This window comes from Echinops telfairi, unplaced genomic scaffold, assembly GCF_000313985.2.
Source record: "Echinops telfairi isolate 266 unplaced genomic scaffold, ASM31398v2 ScPeMD7_70;HRSCAF=299, whole genome shotgun sequence".
Taxonomy (NCBI): domain Eukaryota; kingdom Metazoa; phylum Chordata; class Mammalia; order Afrosoricida; family Tenrecidae; genus Echinops; species Echinops telfairi.
The window spans coordinates 65,564,613-65,580,454 of NW_022103968.1; the positions used below are offsets into that span (position 1 = coordinate 65,564,613).

The following is a 15,842-nucleotide window of genomic DNA, read 5'->3' on the forward strand; positions in this document are numbered from 1 at the left end:
ATGCAAGAGCAAGGAAGTATGATGTTGGATGTCCTGGCAGGATACTCCTTGACTCGTCCTATGGGCATCTAATGAAATTCTCAGTGTTGCCGCTATGTCTACCAGAGTGGATCTTCTCTTAGTTAAGGCAAGAACATAATTCTGGTATTAGCAACTTGGTGATATGAATCAAAGCCTTTAAAATGTTCATAACCTTTGACTCAGAAATTCCACAGCTAGTGATTTGTGGTAAAGAAATAATCAAATAATTATGCGAATAGTACAAACTATATTTATTTCTACTGCCAAAATAGAGCAAAACTAATCATAATCAGTTCAACTCCAGCAAATGAAGAAAGGGCTGGGAGGTCCTCACTCCTCTCCTTACAACAAGAAAAGCGCTGAAGAAAGCAAAACCCAACGAACTGGTCTTAGCTAGACAGAGGCGGACAAAGGGAGGAAAGGTGATGACGTCAGGAATCCTAACACAAAGGAGACCTGCTTCCCCACATCCCTCTCCAGCACAAAGGCAGGTGAAGGGCAGATGAGACATTCCCTTATCAGTGGAAGGCATCAAGAAAGACAGAATGATCACACTCCCCCAACAATGACTGAATAGCCTCTTAGGTTTGGGTCTCTGGACAAGGGTACCACAAGAGGTCTGGGGTGCAGGGATGCAAAGCCTCTCCAAGTCCCTAGGGGCCAAGCTCTATGATAAACTCCACTATAACTCCTTGACCATTTATGCTGAGTGATTGGTCCCCTTTAAAAGTCAGAGTTTCCTCGGAACATTCTTCGTGTTTACCTCTTAATTTTTCTTTACGAGCCTTAGTGGGGGAGCATTAAGAGACACTGACTTTATGAGTATGACTGGTAGTGGCAGTCTGGGAGGAATAAGCAATATCTAATTTTGACCTGTGTCAAGGACTGAAATCCCTTCTTACTGAAGGGGTCTCTTCTTATCTCCCTTATTGCAATCACTCCCTCCCATTGAACGGCTCAATGTCACCTGTACTTCCTCGATTTCAGCTCTAGAGGTCATATGTGCACCCCTGGGACACATGTTTTTGTATGTGTTTGTGCCCCTCCTTGACCCCCCAGTATGCTTTTGCTGACAAATATCTGGACCCTCTTTCAATGACTTGTACCTTTGGGTATCTCACTTTCCCTTTACTGATAATGAATCCTTTCCTTCAGTGTTTATGATCCTTTAGCAATTGGACAAAGGGAGACGTTTCCAACATGGACCTCAAAGGAATGAATCTGTATGGGTTTAATCCAGTGCATACAAGAGCCTTGGCTTGAATATGGCAGGAATTATATTATTATGACCTAAATTAGTAGTTGCCTTTGATTCCATCACAAATTTCATAGTGACCTTTCACTTATTGGCCAATGCCACTAGAAATGCAAGCAGGACCCAACAAATGTCCTTACTGTTGCTGCCAGGGCAGGTCACTGCTCACAGACTTGCTCGAGGTGATCCTGAAAAGAGAAGGTGGTATACATGCCATTGCCAACACCTCCTGTTGTTCTGGGTGACACTTCTCACCGAGTAAAGACTAGTCTAAAAACAATAGCTAAACTGGTTGACTAGATCCATCCAAAGTTCTACGTAAGAAATTAAGGAGAATCCTGGTGGGAGTAGGTAAAGTCTTGGTTCCCATGGATCAAACCTTCACTAGGACCTCTGGTAACTGTAATTGGAGTTACTATTAGAGTCATCTCTTTTAAATTTGTTAATGAAGTTAGTATCTTCTAGACTCCAACAGAATCAGACATGAATTTTGGTGACCTAGAGATTTGAAAGAATTCCAACAAATCTGGAGACCCTATCCTTTTTGCCAAAAACTGGCGCACTGATATGGCTGCATGAGCAAGTGCACTGTCGTGGCAGCAAAACCAGTCTCCATCTGCCACAAGTCAGGTCTTTTTTGTCACACACTGTTACACTATCTTTTCAGAACCTCTAAATAGAAACTTTGATTAACAGTCTGACCTTGTGGAACAAACTCCAAATGCATTATGAGTCCACATTTTCATCTGTTCGGGAAGTTGACAGACATCCAGAATGAGGTTTGTCATCAATTGACATTTCATCTTTTTTGAAATAAGAAGACCACTTGTACACTTGAGTTTTTCCCATAGTGCTGTCCTTGTAAGCTGTGTTCAACATCACAACAGTTTCTGCAGCATTTTTCCCGAGCAGGAAACAAAATTTCAAAGCCATACACTGTTCTCTTAAATTGGCCATCACAAAAAACAAGGTTCGAGTGAAACTGATTTCATGAAAAAATTCACTGTGACCGGAGAGAACCTTCCCAGGCAACGCCACTGGGTGCACTAACTCAGTGAGAGTTGCTCGATACTTACCTAGCAGGGTAAAAACGGTACTACAAAAGCTCCAACTAGCAGAAGGGAGCTTTCCTGGGTTTTTTGGGTACCTCCTCATATTTTACTAAAATGAAATTATTTTTTAAATGGCTATGAAATATTTCTGGAGACAACTACAGCATATTAAAAATCATAAGAGAATATGAAACACTTGCCTTTCCCAACACCTTACCATCAACCGAGGTCCAATGCAAATACAATTTATTACAATGTAGAGAGGTGCAAAACAGAATTGATATAAGAAGCAGTTTTTAGTAAAATCCAAAGACAATAAGAAAACTAAAACCAGATTCTTCTGCCACTGAGTTAATGCCAACTCATAGCGACTCTAAAGGGCAGGACAGAACTAACCCGTGGGTTTCCAAGACTGGACGTCTGTGTAGGAGCAAAAGTCTGTCTTTCTCCCATGGAGCAGTGGGTGGTTGAACTGCTAACCTTGAAGGCCAATGTGTAACTGCGACCCTGCCAGGGCTCCTTCCATAAACAACAGGGGGGTGGGGGAACAAGAAAGAAACTAAAGCCTCTGACAACTATAGCTACAAAATATTAAACATAGTCTAGCTTCCACCAAGATTAACTGAAAACTTCACACTGAAACTCTCACTATCCCAATTTATAATGTCCATCTTTCAGTAAAATAGTGCAAACACAAGAAAATTACGCATCAGAATCAATTCGGCAGCAGTGAGTTTGGTTTATAGTCTTTGTTGAGAATTCCTGGTAGCATCACCAGTTAAGAACTTGGTTGCTAACCAAAGGTTGGAGAGCTTTTGTTTCTAACATTTTATTGTACACCCTGTGAAGGTTTACAGGGTGATTAGGTTTCCATTCATAATACATACATTTCTATTCAATAATACATTTCCACTCAACAATACATCTTTGTTTCACCTTATGGATTGCAATCTTTACAATGTAACATCACTTAGCCCACTTCCTCCCTGGTTCCATGCCCCTTCTTTCCCAAGTCTTCTGAACTTTGTCCTTAGGTAAGTTCTGCCCTTTTGATCTACAATGGCCAACTATTCTAAAGCAAGCATACCTCACTAGTCTTATTGTTCCTTTTACAGAACAGGCTATGGTTTGGCTGATGATGGAGCCTTGAGAGCGAGTTCATTTCCAGACCTGAAAGGTGGGTAAGGACCTTAGTCTCAAGAGTTCCACTGGTTTCTGTCTGACCAGTAAGCCTGGTCTTTTTGATGAGTTTGACTTTTGTTCCACATTCTTCTCCCACTCTATCCTGGGCCTCTAGTGAGCTCCTTTCAGAGCAGCTGGTGGTGGTAGGTGGACACCATCTAGTTCTTCGTCAAGGAGACTGATGTTCATGTGGCCCACTGGACTACTTATTTCCATGCATCTTTCATTTCTTTACCCTTATTTCCTTTGATAGGGTAACATTTGCCATTTGAACCTACTCAGCAACCCGACAGAAAAAATGCCTGGTGATCTGCTTCCATGAAAACTACAGCCAAGAAAACCCATGTGGATGAGACTCTTTCACATGGGTCACCATGAGTGAAAACAGATCCACAGTTACCCAACAACAGTGTCTCTGTTGGTTAGACATAATCTCTTCCTCATCCTACCTGGCCACTGCAGTAGGATCAAGGTAACAGCGACTTTCCAGGTCCCAAACAATCCTTTTCTTTATGCACTCTGCTTGGTTCCTAAATTCCTTGTCCTGTAAAATAAGGTAGAAACTCTGTTCTCTCTCTGTGATAAGTGTATCATCCGCTCTATATAGGGGGTATTCTTTTAATGGATTTAATCAGGATACTTTTCTAGTAGTAGTACGTCCCCAACATTCACTCACATAACCTTAATCAGTGATTCTCAACGCTAAATGCTTATTCAAATCATCTGGAGTTTCTAAAAACTTTATCACTGACTAGGATTTGATACGGTATTAAACATAATTTCTTAACGCATGGGCTGAGTGGGCTTAGAAATTATCATTCTTGTAAAGCTTTCCAGATGATTCTAATGTGTAGTCAAGATTGAGAACTGCTTTTTCAAAAGGTTCAGGATAATTAACATAATAAAATTAAGGATGGTTTGAGTTTTCATTAACCACAGTGATGAGGAAAAAAAACATTGCATGGTACTTCTTAATTATTGCTAGCTCTTTCTCTTTCACTTGAATTATTAAGAGTCAGATATATAAAAGTAATTCAGCCACAAACATAATCTTTAAACCTTGACCCCCCCCAATAAAATTCCCTTTAGTCTTCTTAAAACCAAACAATAGTTTATCTTAACTACTCAAGTACTCCCTCAACACAAGAACACTTTGCACTAATAATCCGGCACTCTGAGATGGTCACCTTCCTCATATGATCGCTGAAGACAAATGGGTGCATAGGCAAATGTGGTGAAGAAAGCTGATGGTGCCTGGCTATCAAAAGATATAGTATCTGGGGTCTTAAAGACTTGAAGATAAACAAGGGACAATCTAGCTGAGAAACAACAAAGTCCACATGGAAGAAGCACACCAGCCTGTGTGATCATGAGGTGTCGATGGGACCAAGTATCAGGCATCAAAGACCCAGAGCAAAAAATCATAATGTGAATGAGGGGGGAGTGTGGAATGGAGGCCCAAAGCCAATCTGTAAGCAATTGGACATCCCCTTACAGAAGGGTTGTGGGTAGAAGATGGGCCAGTCAGGGTGCAGTGTAGCACTGATGAAACATACAGCTTTCCTCTGGTTCTTTAATGCTTCCTCCCCACCATTACCATGACCCTAATTCTACCTTACAAATCTAGCTGGACCAGAGCATGTACATGGGTACAGAAAAGAGCTGGAAACACAGGGAATACAGGACAGATAAACTCCTCGGGACCAATATTGAGAGGAGCCATACCAGAAGGGCAAGAGGAAGGTGGGGGAAGAAATGGCGAACCCATCACAATGTCCTATGTATAACCCCCTCCCAGGGCGATGGACAACAGACAAGGGATAAAGGGAGACACTGGACAGTGCAAGACATGAAAAAATAATAATAATTTATAAATCATCAAGGATTCATGAGAGAGGGAGGGAGGAAGAAAATGAGGAGCTGATACCAAGGGCTCAAGTAGAAAAAAAATGCTTTGATAACAATGATGGCAACATATGTACAAATGTGCTCGACACAATGGATATATGTACGGATTGTGTTGTTGCATGAGCCCCTAATAAAATGATTAAAAAAAAAAGAATGTCTACCTTGAGCATTATGCTCTTTTAGATCTATATATATGGGATCTAATTGACCATAGCCACTTGAAAGTTTAGACCGGAAAATTGGGAGCACAGTGAAGAGAAATCTTAGATAGGACAGGTAGGATGATTGCACAACTCACAGAATGCAGCCAATACCACTAAACTGTACAGGGAGAGATCATTGAACTGGTATATGCTTTCCTATACATTCTGTATAGTGAAAAATTACAAAAAGTGAATAAAATTCAACCATCCTTATTTTACAATCTGTTTTAATGTTTCCACTAATGTCCACATACACAGTTACAAATGATTCTCACTATGTTTTGTGCCCTCAGTTCTAGTAGAGTAGTAGATTAAATTTTGGACTCACAAGGCCAGCAGTTTGACTCTACCATGCTCTTCCCAGGCCAAGATAAGGCTGTCTGCTCCCTTAATGATTGACAGACTCAGAAACCTTAAGGGGCAGTTCGACTTTATCCTAGGGTCACTATGAGTCAGAATCAATGAGTTTTTGTTTTTGTTTTCAATGCCTTTGGATAACATGTACAAAAAAATATGTGGAAAAACATGTGAGAAGCACAGCAGCCTGTGTGATCATGAGGTGTCAGGTATCAGGCATCAAGGACCCAGAACAAAAATCATACCAAAGTGAATATGTGAATGAGGGGGAGTGCAGAATGGAGACCCAAAGCCCATCTGTAGACAATTGGACAGTCCTTTACAGAAGGGTCACAAGGAAGAGACGAGCCAGTCAGGGTGCAGTGCAGTACTGATAAACATTCAACTTTCCTCTAGTTTTTTTTTTTTTTTAAGGGGAGAGCGCGAAAACAGTCCCCCACTACCACAAATTATGCAGTCGAGTTTCCCACATTTGGGGAAATCACAGGGGTCAGCACATCTGGAGTGCAATGGATAAGCCTCACCCTGGGAAAACCACCTTTGTGATCACGGTAAGTATGCCCTCTAGTTCTTTAATGCTTCCTCCCCCCACTATCATGACCCCAATTCTAACTTACAAATCCGGCTAGACCAGAGCATGTACACTGGTACAGATAAGAGCTGGAAACACAGGGGATCCAGGACAGATAAACCCTCAGGACCAATAATGAGAGTAGTGATATCAGGAGGGGAAGGGGAAAGAGAGAGGAGAGAGGGGGAAACGATCGCAATGATAATAACTTCCCCCAAGGGGGTTGGACAACAGAAAAGTGGGTGAAGGGAGACATTGGTCAGTGCAAGACATGGAAAAATAATAATAATTTGTAAGTTATCAAGTGCTTTACACAAATGATGTATGTATGGATTGTGATAAGAGCTGTACAAGCCCCCAATAAAGTGATTTAAAAAAATATATGTGGAAAAAAAGATTTCATTTTGACCTAAATATCCACCAATATGAGACTTGTTAAGTAAAATGACGTAGTACATAGCAAATGTAAATAAGGAAAATGAGAATATTTTTTATAGTATGATATGAGAAATTTTATAGTATGATATGAGAAATTTTCCAGAATGGAAAAAAGCAAGTTGCAAAAAAATGTGCCTACAGGGCTACCAGCTGTGTAAAAAACGATGGGAAAAGAATGTGTGTATGCAGCAAACACGGACACTGTCTCCTCCCTTCCACTGAGATTAAGTACTTTGCATGCCATTGTTTTAAAAATTAATACCTGAAGCAAAGCAACAAAGCAGGGTCTTCCCTGCACATTTCCTATAAATCTGAATTCTCTAAAGAAAGATAATTTTATCCCTGACTTTTACTCTGCTGGCACCTGAAGATACCTTTTGACCGTTGGAAATCTGATATTTAAAAGAAAAAGTTATGTTTCCCACCATGAATGGACAAATGTAAACTTGATGGCCTTGGTCATCTTGTGTTGTTTCTGTCAAATGTTTACTGTTTTTCATTTGGTGAGCCAGTCCTTCTAAAGTCTGACTCCTTTGCACTCGGTATAAGGACGCTTTTGGGGGGAGGCTATAGGTTTATTTATTCAAACACATTAAAATCTTTGTTTAAATATTTTACTTCAAATAGTATTTTTGTTATACAGGATTAATTTATCTTCTTTAATATTTTATCAATTATTATCAGATAAATGATTAAGATAGGTCTAAAGATTGCAATTTATTGCTCTCCATGGATCCCCTAAGGTTGTTTTTTTTTTAATCATTTTATTGGGGGCTCATACAACTCATCACAATCCATACATACATCAATTGTGTCAAGCACATTTGTACATTCGTTGCTATCATCTCAAAATATTTGCTCTCCATTTAAGTCCTCGGCATCAGCTCATTTTTTCCCTTCCCTCCCCATTCTCCCCCCTCTCATGAACCCTTGAGAATTTATAAATTATTATTTTGTCATATCTTACACTGTCCGACGTCTCCCTTCACCTACTTTTCTGTTGTCTGTCCCCCGAGGGAGGAGGTTATATGTAGATCCTTATAATCAGTGCCCCCTTTCAGCCCACCCTCCCTCCACCCTCCCTGTATCGCCACTCTCAGCACTGGTCCTGAAGGGATCATCTGTCCTGGATTCCCTGTATTTCCAGTTCCTATCTGTACCAGTGAACATCCTCTGGTCTAGCCGGATTTGTAAGGTAGAATTGGGATCATGACAGTGGTGGGGAGGAAGTATAAAGAACTAGAGGAAAGTTGTATGTTTCAGTGTTGCTACACTGCATGCTGACTGGCTCGTATCCTCCCAGCGACCTGATGGGCTTTGGGTCTCAGCTCTGCACTTCCCCTCATTTACAATGATATGATTTTTTGTTCTTTGATGCCTGAAACTTGGTATCTTTGACACCTCGTGGTCACACAGGCTGGTGTGCTTCTTCCATGTAGGCTTTGTTGTTTCTGAGCTAGATGGCTGCTTGTTTACCTGCAAGCCTTTAAGACCCCAGACGCTATATCTTTATATAGGATGATGGGGAAATAGATCTATGTGCATATATTTATAAGTTTAGTATTAAGGCAGCACATGGACATTGGACCTCCACTCAAGTACTTGCTCAGTGCAAGAACACTTTGTTCTATTAAATTGGCATTCCATGATACACACCTTCCCGACAGGATTGCTGAAGACAAATGTGTACTTAAGCAAATGTGGTGAAGAAAGCTGATGGTGCCTGGCTATTATAAGGAAGCTTTTAAATGCTTCTGTTCCTGAGGCTTCCTCTGACTGCATGTATTTGCTTTTATATGCACAGAAAGTCTCTGGAGGAAACTAACAATGCAGGTGACTACCAGGGTAAACAGCTGAGAAGGAACTAGGCAACACATGATGCCATAGTGCTTGTCTGTCATTTTATGAGTATATCTTGAACTGTGATGACTTTATCACCTATTTTTAAATAAATAAATTTAAAATAAAATAAAGAGCAAGTTTGATTTACATAAAAGTATTTTGTTTGCTAGACTTAAGCTGTTGGTAGGCATTGTCAGCAGGCTTACAGAAAGAATTTTTTTTTTAGAAAGAATTATTTTGCCATGCAATTGTTTTATCTTAACAGGTAATATGCATAAATTACAGGAATTCACATCTGGCAGTGTACTGAGTTTGTCGCCACAGCTACAAAGGGCAGCCTCTTTTACCTCAGGGTGGTTGAGTTCTCCTTCTTCTTCCTCGTAGGGGCCACCCACAATGAAAGCGTCAGGAATGTTATTCGCACCTGGCGCCAGAATATTGGCAATCGGCCATTTTTTGGGCCGAGGGACAGGTTCTCGTTCCCCTCCAATCTTCAGAATCCCATTCTTGAACAGCATTGGGTAATCTTTCTACAGAAATAAATCCCAGACACCAAGAAGAAAATGTCAAATGTTTTTAAATGGACACAAAATGACTGAAATATGTTCTCAATGGAAGACTGGCGACTATCTAACAGACCCTTCCACGATCATCTATTGGTGTAGAGTGGCCTGTGGCCTCCATTGCCTTTGAGCTCACACTCTCATTGTAGAACTCTGCTAATACAAATCATTCTTGTCTGTAAATATGCAAATATATCTGTCCATGAAATATAACTGATTATTTCTCTGTGGCTACTGAACAGTTCTAAAATATTAGCAACTCCTAATATTGCCTCAGCTTCTCCGTTGAGCTAGTTTTTACATTTGACTGAATTTTTCATTAAATACTTAAATAAAATATTAAACACTTTGTCATTTTATGTTTATATGATATTCATGACTTACCTTTAAAAATTATCTTTCAGATCAAATTTAAATCTGACAAAAGGCTAATAATAGGTACCTTTATATCTTATAGTTTTTCAAACATATTTGTAATGGAAATGGTTAAAAATACACAGGCAATTTAAAGAAAAAGAAAAAAGTTTAAATCCAACATTTAAAAGAGCCTATATATATATGCATAGCACTAATAATCTATAAAGTGAAAATTAAAATAGTAAAATACCATGTCAAACCATTAGACGGGCAAAATTTAAGTCTAATGTCAAGTATTGGTAAGAATGTGAAAGGAAACGGTATGTCTTTTAAACTTTGTAACTTGGGTGAAAGTTTACGAACTTATCAGTTCTCCATTTAATAATTCATACACATTTTGTTTCACTCCATTGACTACAATCCCCACAGAGTAACATCACTTATCCCTCTTTCTCCATGCGTTTCCAGTTCCATTCCCCTTCGTTTCCAGCTTTCCTGAATTTGTCCTTGGGGAAATGCAAGCCTTTTGGTTGCTTATTCTAAGATGGGTATACCTCACTAGAGTTATTGTTCTGTAGTCTCAGAGACGTTCTGGTGATATTGTATTAATCTTAACTGATGATTAGGTACACTCCTGGTGGGTGTGCTAAAGACTGTGAGTGTGTGTACAGTCTCTGGTTCATGGCTTGTGTGGCAGAGTTGAGGATGAATTTGTCTGATCTTGGCCGCTATCATTGATCAGATGACACAGCAACAGGTACAGCACTCACCTAGTGGGTGGGGTTGCAGGAAGTACAGGTATGGCTAGGCTTTATAGGCGGTGTTAATTTCTTGCTGCCAGCTACCGGCGGGGGTGCCTGTGCGGTCAGGCCACTGTCTTTATAGAATTCTGCTTGTGAAAGTTCAGAATGGTGTGCTGGCAGTTCACCTATTCTGTGTATCTCCTCTCCTAGTCAGGATTCAAGTCAATTCTCTGCCCTTTCCTCCGGAGCTTAGAGCTTAGTGCCATCATCCATATCGGTTTCATTTGGTCTCATGTCTTTGTTATAGAGGGTCGGGGTAGCATGCCTGCTGGTTCACTATCTTTCCCATCAACAATATTCTTAAATGCTGCTTGGAAGTATAAATTAGTATGACTATGGACAATGACTTTGTAGTTCTTAATAAAATTAAAATCCGATAGCTTAAAACTTAACAACTCTAGTTCTTGGGGTTAACTTTCAAAGACTTTTGTGAAGGAGAGGGACTTCTGGAATGGCAGGGTGAAGAGCTCTGAAAACCCACCCCTTCATAAAATCAATGAGAAACGCAGTCAAGATCTACTTTCAGAACTCTAGAAATTAACTGAAAGGTTTCAAAAATGGGAAGGGTACTTATTCAAGAAAAACAGCTGAAAATCAATAAGAACAGTGATTTTTGTGTATATATCACCCAAGATTCCAAAAGGAGGACTCTAATTGAGCTTGCCCTAAAGCCTAGGTAAGATTTCATCTGAGTTCAACCTGCAGGTCATGATGCTGAGTAAAATTAGTCAAGGACAAATATTGTATGAGAAAACTGTTATAAAAAGCCTAGAAAGGGTTTTCATACTTCACACTGAAAAAGATACTCTTTAATAATTTCCCTCCCAGTGGTGGGAGGGAAAAAGAAAGAGGGAAAGTCAGAGGCAATAGGGTAGCTAACTGGTGAAGAGGAAGGAAGTTAGGGGAAAAAATATTGGAGGCTGGGGAAGACACTGGGAAGTTTGCATGAGTTAGAGGCAAATAATGTTTTATATATAAGCCTGTAATGTGGTGACCAATAAGTCAATGCTTGGATCGACTGGAGAGACACCCAAGTTGAACAGGTGTGGAAAGGAGAGTGGGAGTATGCCCATGAACATACATACCTTTGACAGAGGATATTTCTATATAGGTATTTAACTCTGCTACAAATATATCCACGAATGATGTGGCCCATACAGAGGCAAAGTTATGAAAACATATTTTTATATAACCAAATACTTTGAGGGAATGAATTGCTCAGTCTAGGGCAGCAATTCTCAGCCTGTGGGTCATGACCCCTTTGGGGGTCGAATGACCCTTTCACAGGGGTCACCTGATTCATAACAGTAGCAAAATTACAGTTATGAGGTAGCAACAAAAATAATTTTATGGCTGGGGGTCACCACCACATGAGGAACTGTATGAAAGGGTCGCGGCATGAGGAAGGTTGAGAACCACTGCTCTAGGAACTCAGAACCATAATCTCAGGGAGCACCAGGGTCAACTAGCATAACATAGTCCACAAAGACAATGCTCTACATCTTACGTTGGTGAGTAGCAACTAAGCAACTGGGCTACTCATGAGCAGCCATCTAATGTGCAAATGTTGGTATTTTCCCTCTCCAGAGGAAAGGAGAATGATAAAAATTAAAGACATCTTAAAACAAGGAGCTCAGCAGGTTCATGTATTATGCCAACATCAGTCTTCACAACTCTCAGACCAGAAGAACTCGATGGTGCCGAGTTACCACTGAGCATCAACTGCTCTGAAGGGGATCATATTAGACAGTCCTAGATAAACGGGGACCACAATGTGGACTAGAATTCAAAATCATCAAAGTTACCAGGCTTTAAAATCTTCACGGAGAGGAAGACTAGGGACCTTCACAACTATGGCCCTGGGTCATCCCCTTCAAGTCTGGAATGGAACCCAGCCTCGTGCTGCAAAACAAATTGTCTACGGCCAGAAAGGTAGGAAAGGAGGAAGAAGGGGGACAGGAGAGACTGGAGGTAATAGGACGCGTGGAGGGGACCACAGTGGATAAGTTCACACAAAATGTGTATTAATTGTTGAGTGTAGAAAACTGATTATGTGTTCTGATTGAAACTGATTAGAAAACTGATGATGTGTTCTGTAAACTTCCACCTAAATCACAACTAAAAAAAAATTTTTTTTAATCACAACTAAATTTATGAAAAACCAAACTGGAGATACTTTAAATAAAAATGTTCTGTAAAAGATTTCATCCTGGTGAGGTTAAGGAAGAAGGATATTCCAGGCAATTACTAAATGTGCAAATGTAGAAAAAACTTCCAATATTTTTGGGAAATACTAAAATTAGACTTGGAGACAGGTAGTATAAAAAGAAGAAATTTGGAAAGACAGGCTGAAGATAAATGACGTAAATATAAATGCATCTATAACTAAAGCCGGATCTTTTCATTCCAATTTTCCACGAACTTTTGAGGCCCTCATATGTCTGCAGGGCAGGCTAGCTTCTAGACTTCGACTTAAGTGTCTGAAACTGCAGTCACCAAAGACTGGGTGGAAACTGAAAATCCTAACCACGGCAGTAAATAGACAAGCTGTAGGGCAGAAACAAACTTCTATTGCCTAACCTTTGTATCCATACAAATTAAAATAACATAGAAAGTAAATTACAGTAGAGAAAAGGTGGATGACATGTCTTACTATCGAAAGATTTCTTATAAATCAGCTATAAAGAAAATCAAAGGATACTTATGCCAAATGTGAAAAATACAAATAAAAAAAATTTTTAAAGGAAAAGTTCAACTTATCTAGTAATGAAGCACAAAATAAAACCCTCTTGTTTACTCAGTAGATGGACCAAGAGTTTTAAAAGCTTTGGCAATGTAGTAAAGGGGAAGGAAACATCATTATTAATAAAGCATAAATTGATCCAACTTTTCTAAAAACAGTGTGACAAAGGTGTTCCTAAAAATCATTACAAATGACTAAACACTAAGTACATTTTGACAGTAATTCTACTTCTAGTAGTTTATTCTAAGGAAATAATGCATGTACCTAAGTACTTAGTAAAAGTATTTTTTATGTAAGTGTTTTAACATAAAATATTTGGAAATACAGTTATCACAGTTTAATTAATCATATAAATTATTACTTTGATAAGTGCTATTAATGAGAATTATAAAAGAACTAAGAAATTGGTCTTTGCCTTCAGGAAGCTTACAATCAAATAGAGACAGATGTTCAAGTTCTTCAATTATATATTCAGAGCATTAAAACACATTTTAGAGAAGAAGTTATGGCTCCAAGAATATATAAAGTTAATGGGAAATAATGTTAAACTTTAATCAAAGTGGAGCAAATTAATTTTGCAAAGTCCTTGAGGAATGAATAGACATAAATATAGAATAATAAGGCGAATCTTCTGGGGGAGGAGTGTAGTGAAATAAAGCCTTGGTTCTTCAGAAAAGCAGCTTAGGAAACTTGTTCCCCTAAGCCCAGAGGGCTTGTTACCTTTTGCCCCAGTTCTTTGGGAACTCCACTTGAGAGCCTGCCCAGGTAGCGCGACAGTTCATGAACTTGTGATGCTCAAAAAATGATTGGCTGGAGCAGAATCTTGTAAGACATTAGTCACTTTAATATGGCTTGAAAATTCACCAAATAAGGCTGACTTGTGGTCCACGAAAGGGATTGGTCAGTTCATGCAGTGTATCTAAGGAGCCAACCGCACAGTTCTTTTAGCGGGAAAGGCAGAAGAGTAAACAAGGAGGGAACCCCATGGCCTTGACGAACGTGGCGCACAGTGATTTGGACCTGGGATGCCTACAAGAGGGACCTCCTAGAAGAGTAATGATTCAGGCCAAAGGCTATAGCATTGAAGATGGTGGGGTGCTAGGAAGGGACCCAGTGGCAAAGAGAACCTAGTAGCAGAGAGCAGGCAGCAAGGCGACCAGAAGTAGGTGGGGCAGAAACAACAGTAAGCTACGAGATTTGAAGCTGAGCAAGCTGCTACACTGACTGTGAGGTGGGCCAGTAGTTGGCAGGCAGGCTGAAGACAGAGAGGTCATGAACAGCTGAAAGGGTGAATACACAGCTGAGAGGCCTGCCTGCAAACATGGTTTAGAAGGACCTGCTTGCAAAGTAGAGAGAACTGCAATGGACAGAGAGCAGCTGTGAAAGATGTTCTGGGGGAGGGAGGGGAAAAATGAGGACCTAATGTCGGGGATTTAAATGGAGAGAAAATGTTTTGAGAAACGATGTACAAATGCGCTTTACACAATTGATGTGTGTATGGATTGGGATAACAGTTGTATGAGCCCCTAATAAAATGTTAAAAACAAAACAAAACAAAACAAAGACAGCAAAGAATAATAAAGACTTCCACGATGAAAAAAAAAAAAAGAAAAGAAAGATGTTCTGCTTGGAATCTATCCTTCACCGAAGAATGCAGGGATGTGCTCTTCACCTCACAGGAGCCTTCTAAATCACACTATGTGCTTCCTAATCCGAATCCCAAGTTATTCCTGTTCCCTCAAATTGATCCTCAGCCCAAGTTGTAGCCTGCTCCCAAACAAACAAACCCCAAATGCCCTGAACATCGGGTTGCTGGTGGTTTCAAACTGCTGATCTTACAGCCAACTCCTAACCACTGGCTCCTTCCGTTGTGTGTTGTTGTTAGGTACCATTGAGTCAATTCCAGTGAACCCATGTATGACAGAACAAAACACTGCCTGGTCCTGAGCCTCCTCACAATGGTGCTTTATTTCTGGGCCATTGATGCAGCCACTGTGTCAATCTATCCTCCTCTTTTGTTGCTGCACAGCATGATGTCCTTCTCCAGGGACTGGTCTCTCCTGACTTGTCCCACATAATTTTGTCCCACGTTACTTCCCTATAAGCCATTTGACTGTGAATTCTGTGTGGCCATTGCAATGAATGATTGAACCCTGCAGAGAAGTAGAGAGTGCTAAGAATAGCTGGTGTCATAATGGTGAAAAAAAGGGAGAGTGGGAGTGTGTCTAACCTTCACCTCATAAAAATTGACTTTACACTGATCCTGATTCTTATCTGGAATTTTTCTTGCTGAAAGTGAGAAGGCCTAAGGTACTTACTGATGAAGATCAAGGACTTCATCAAGCTCAAGGTTGAAGTACAACTCAATGTAACCAAAACCAAATTCCTCACAACTGAAGGAGTCGGTAACATCATGACAAACAGAGAGAAGATTACAGTTGTTGTGGAGGAGCTCATCTTACTTGGGCCCACAATCAAGCCTCACAGTGTGTGGGAAACAGAAAGATTTCTCCCAAGTCATCTCCCCCAAATATATGTTCGACTTAG

General features: G+C 40.1%; 1 protein-coding gene and 1 non-coding gene across 2 annotated transcripts in view; both read right to left on the bottom strand.

The window, feature by feature from the left end:
• CFAP70 (cilia and flagella associated protein 70) overlaps nt 1-15,842 on the bottom strand; it is a 113,406-nt gene that overhangs the window by 75,991 nt on the left and 21,573 nt on the right. The window contains exons 7-8 of the mRNA XM_004701413.2: nt 9,177-9,359; nt 3,960-4,054 (exon numbers count right to left, since the gene is read on the bottom strand). Of these exons, the coding sequence (XP_004701470.1) occupies nt 3,960-4,054; nt 9,177-9,359 (278 nt within the window). The remainder of the gene's footprint in view (nt 1-3,959; nt 4,055-9,176; nt 9,360-15,842) is intronic.
• On the bottom strand, nt 6,390-6,554 carry LOC115870052. The gene has a single exon (XR_004046521.1). It is a non-coding gene; the product is annotated as a U1 spliceosomal RNA (small nuclear RNA).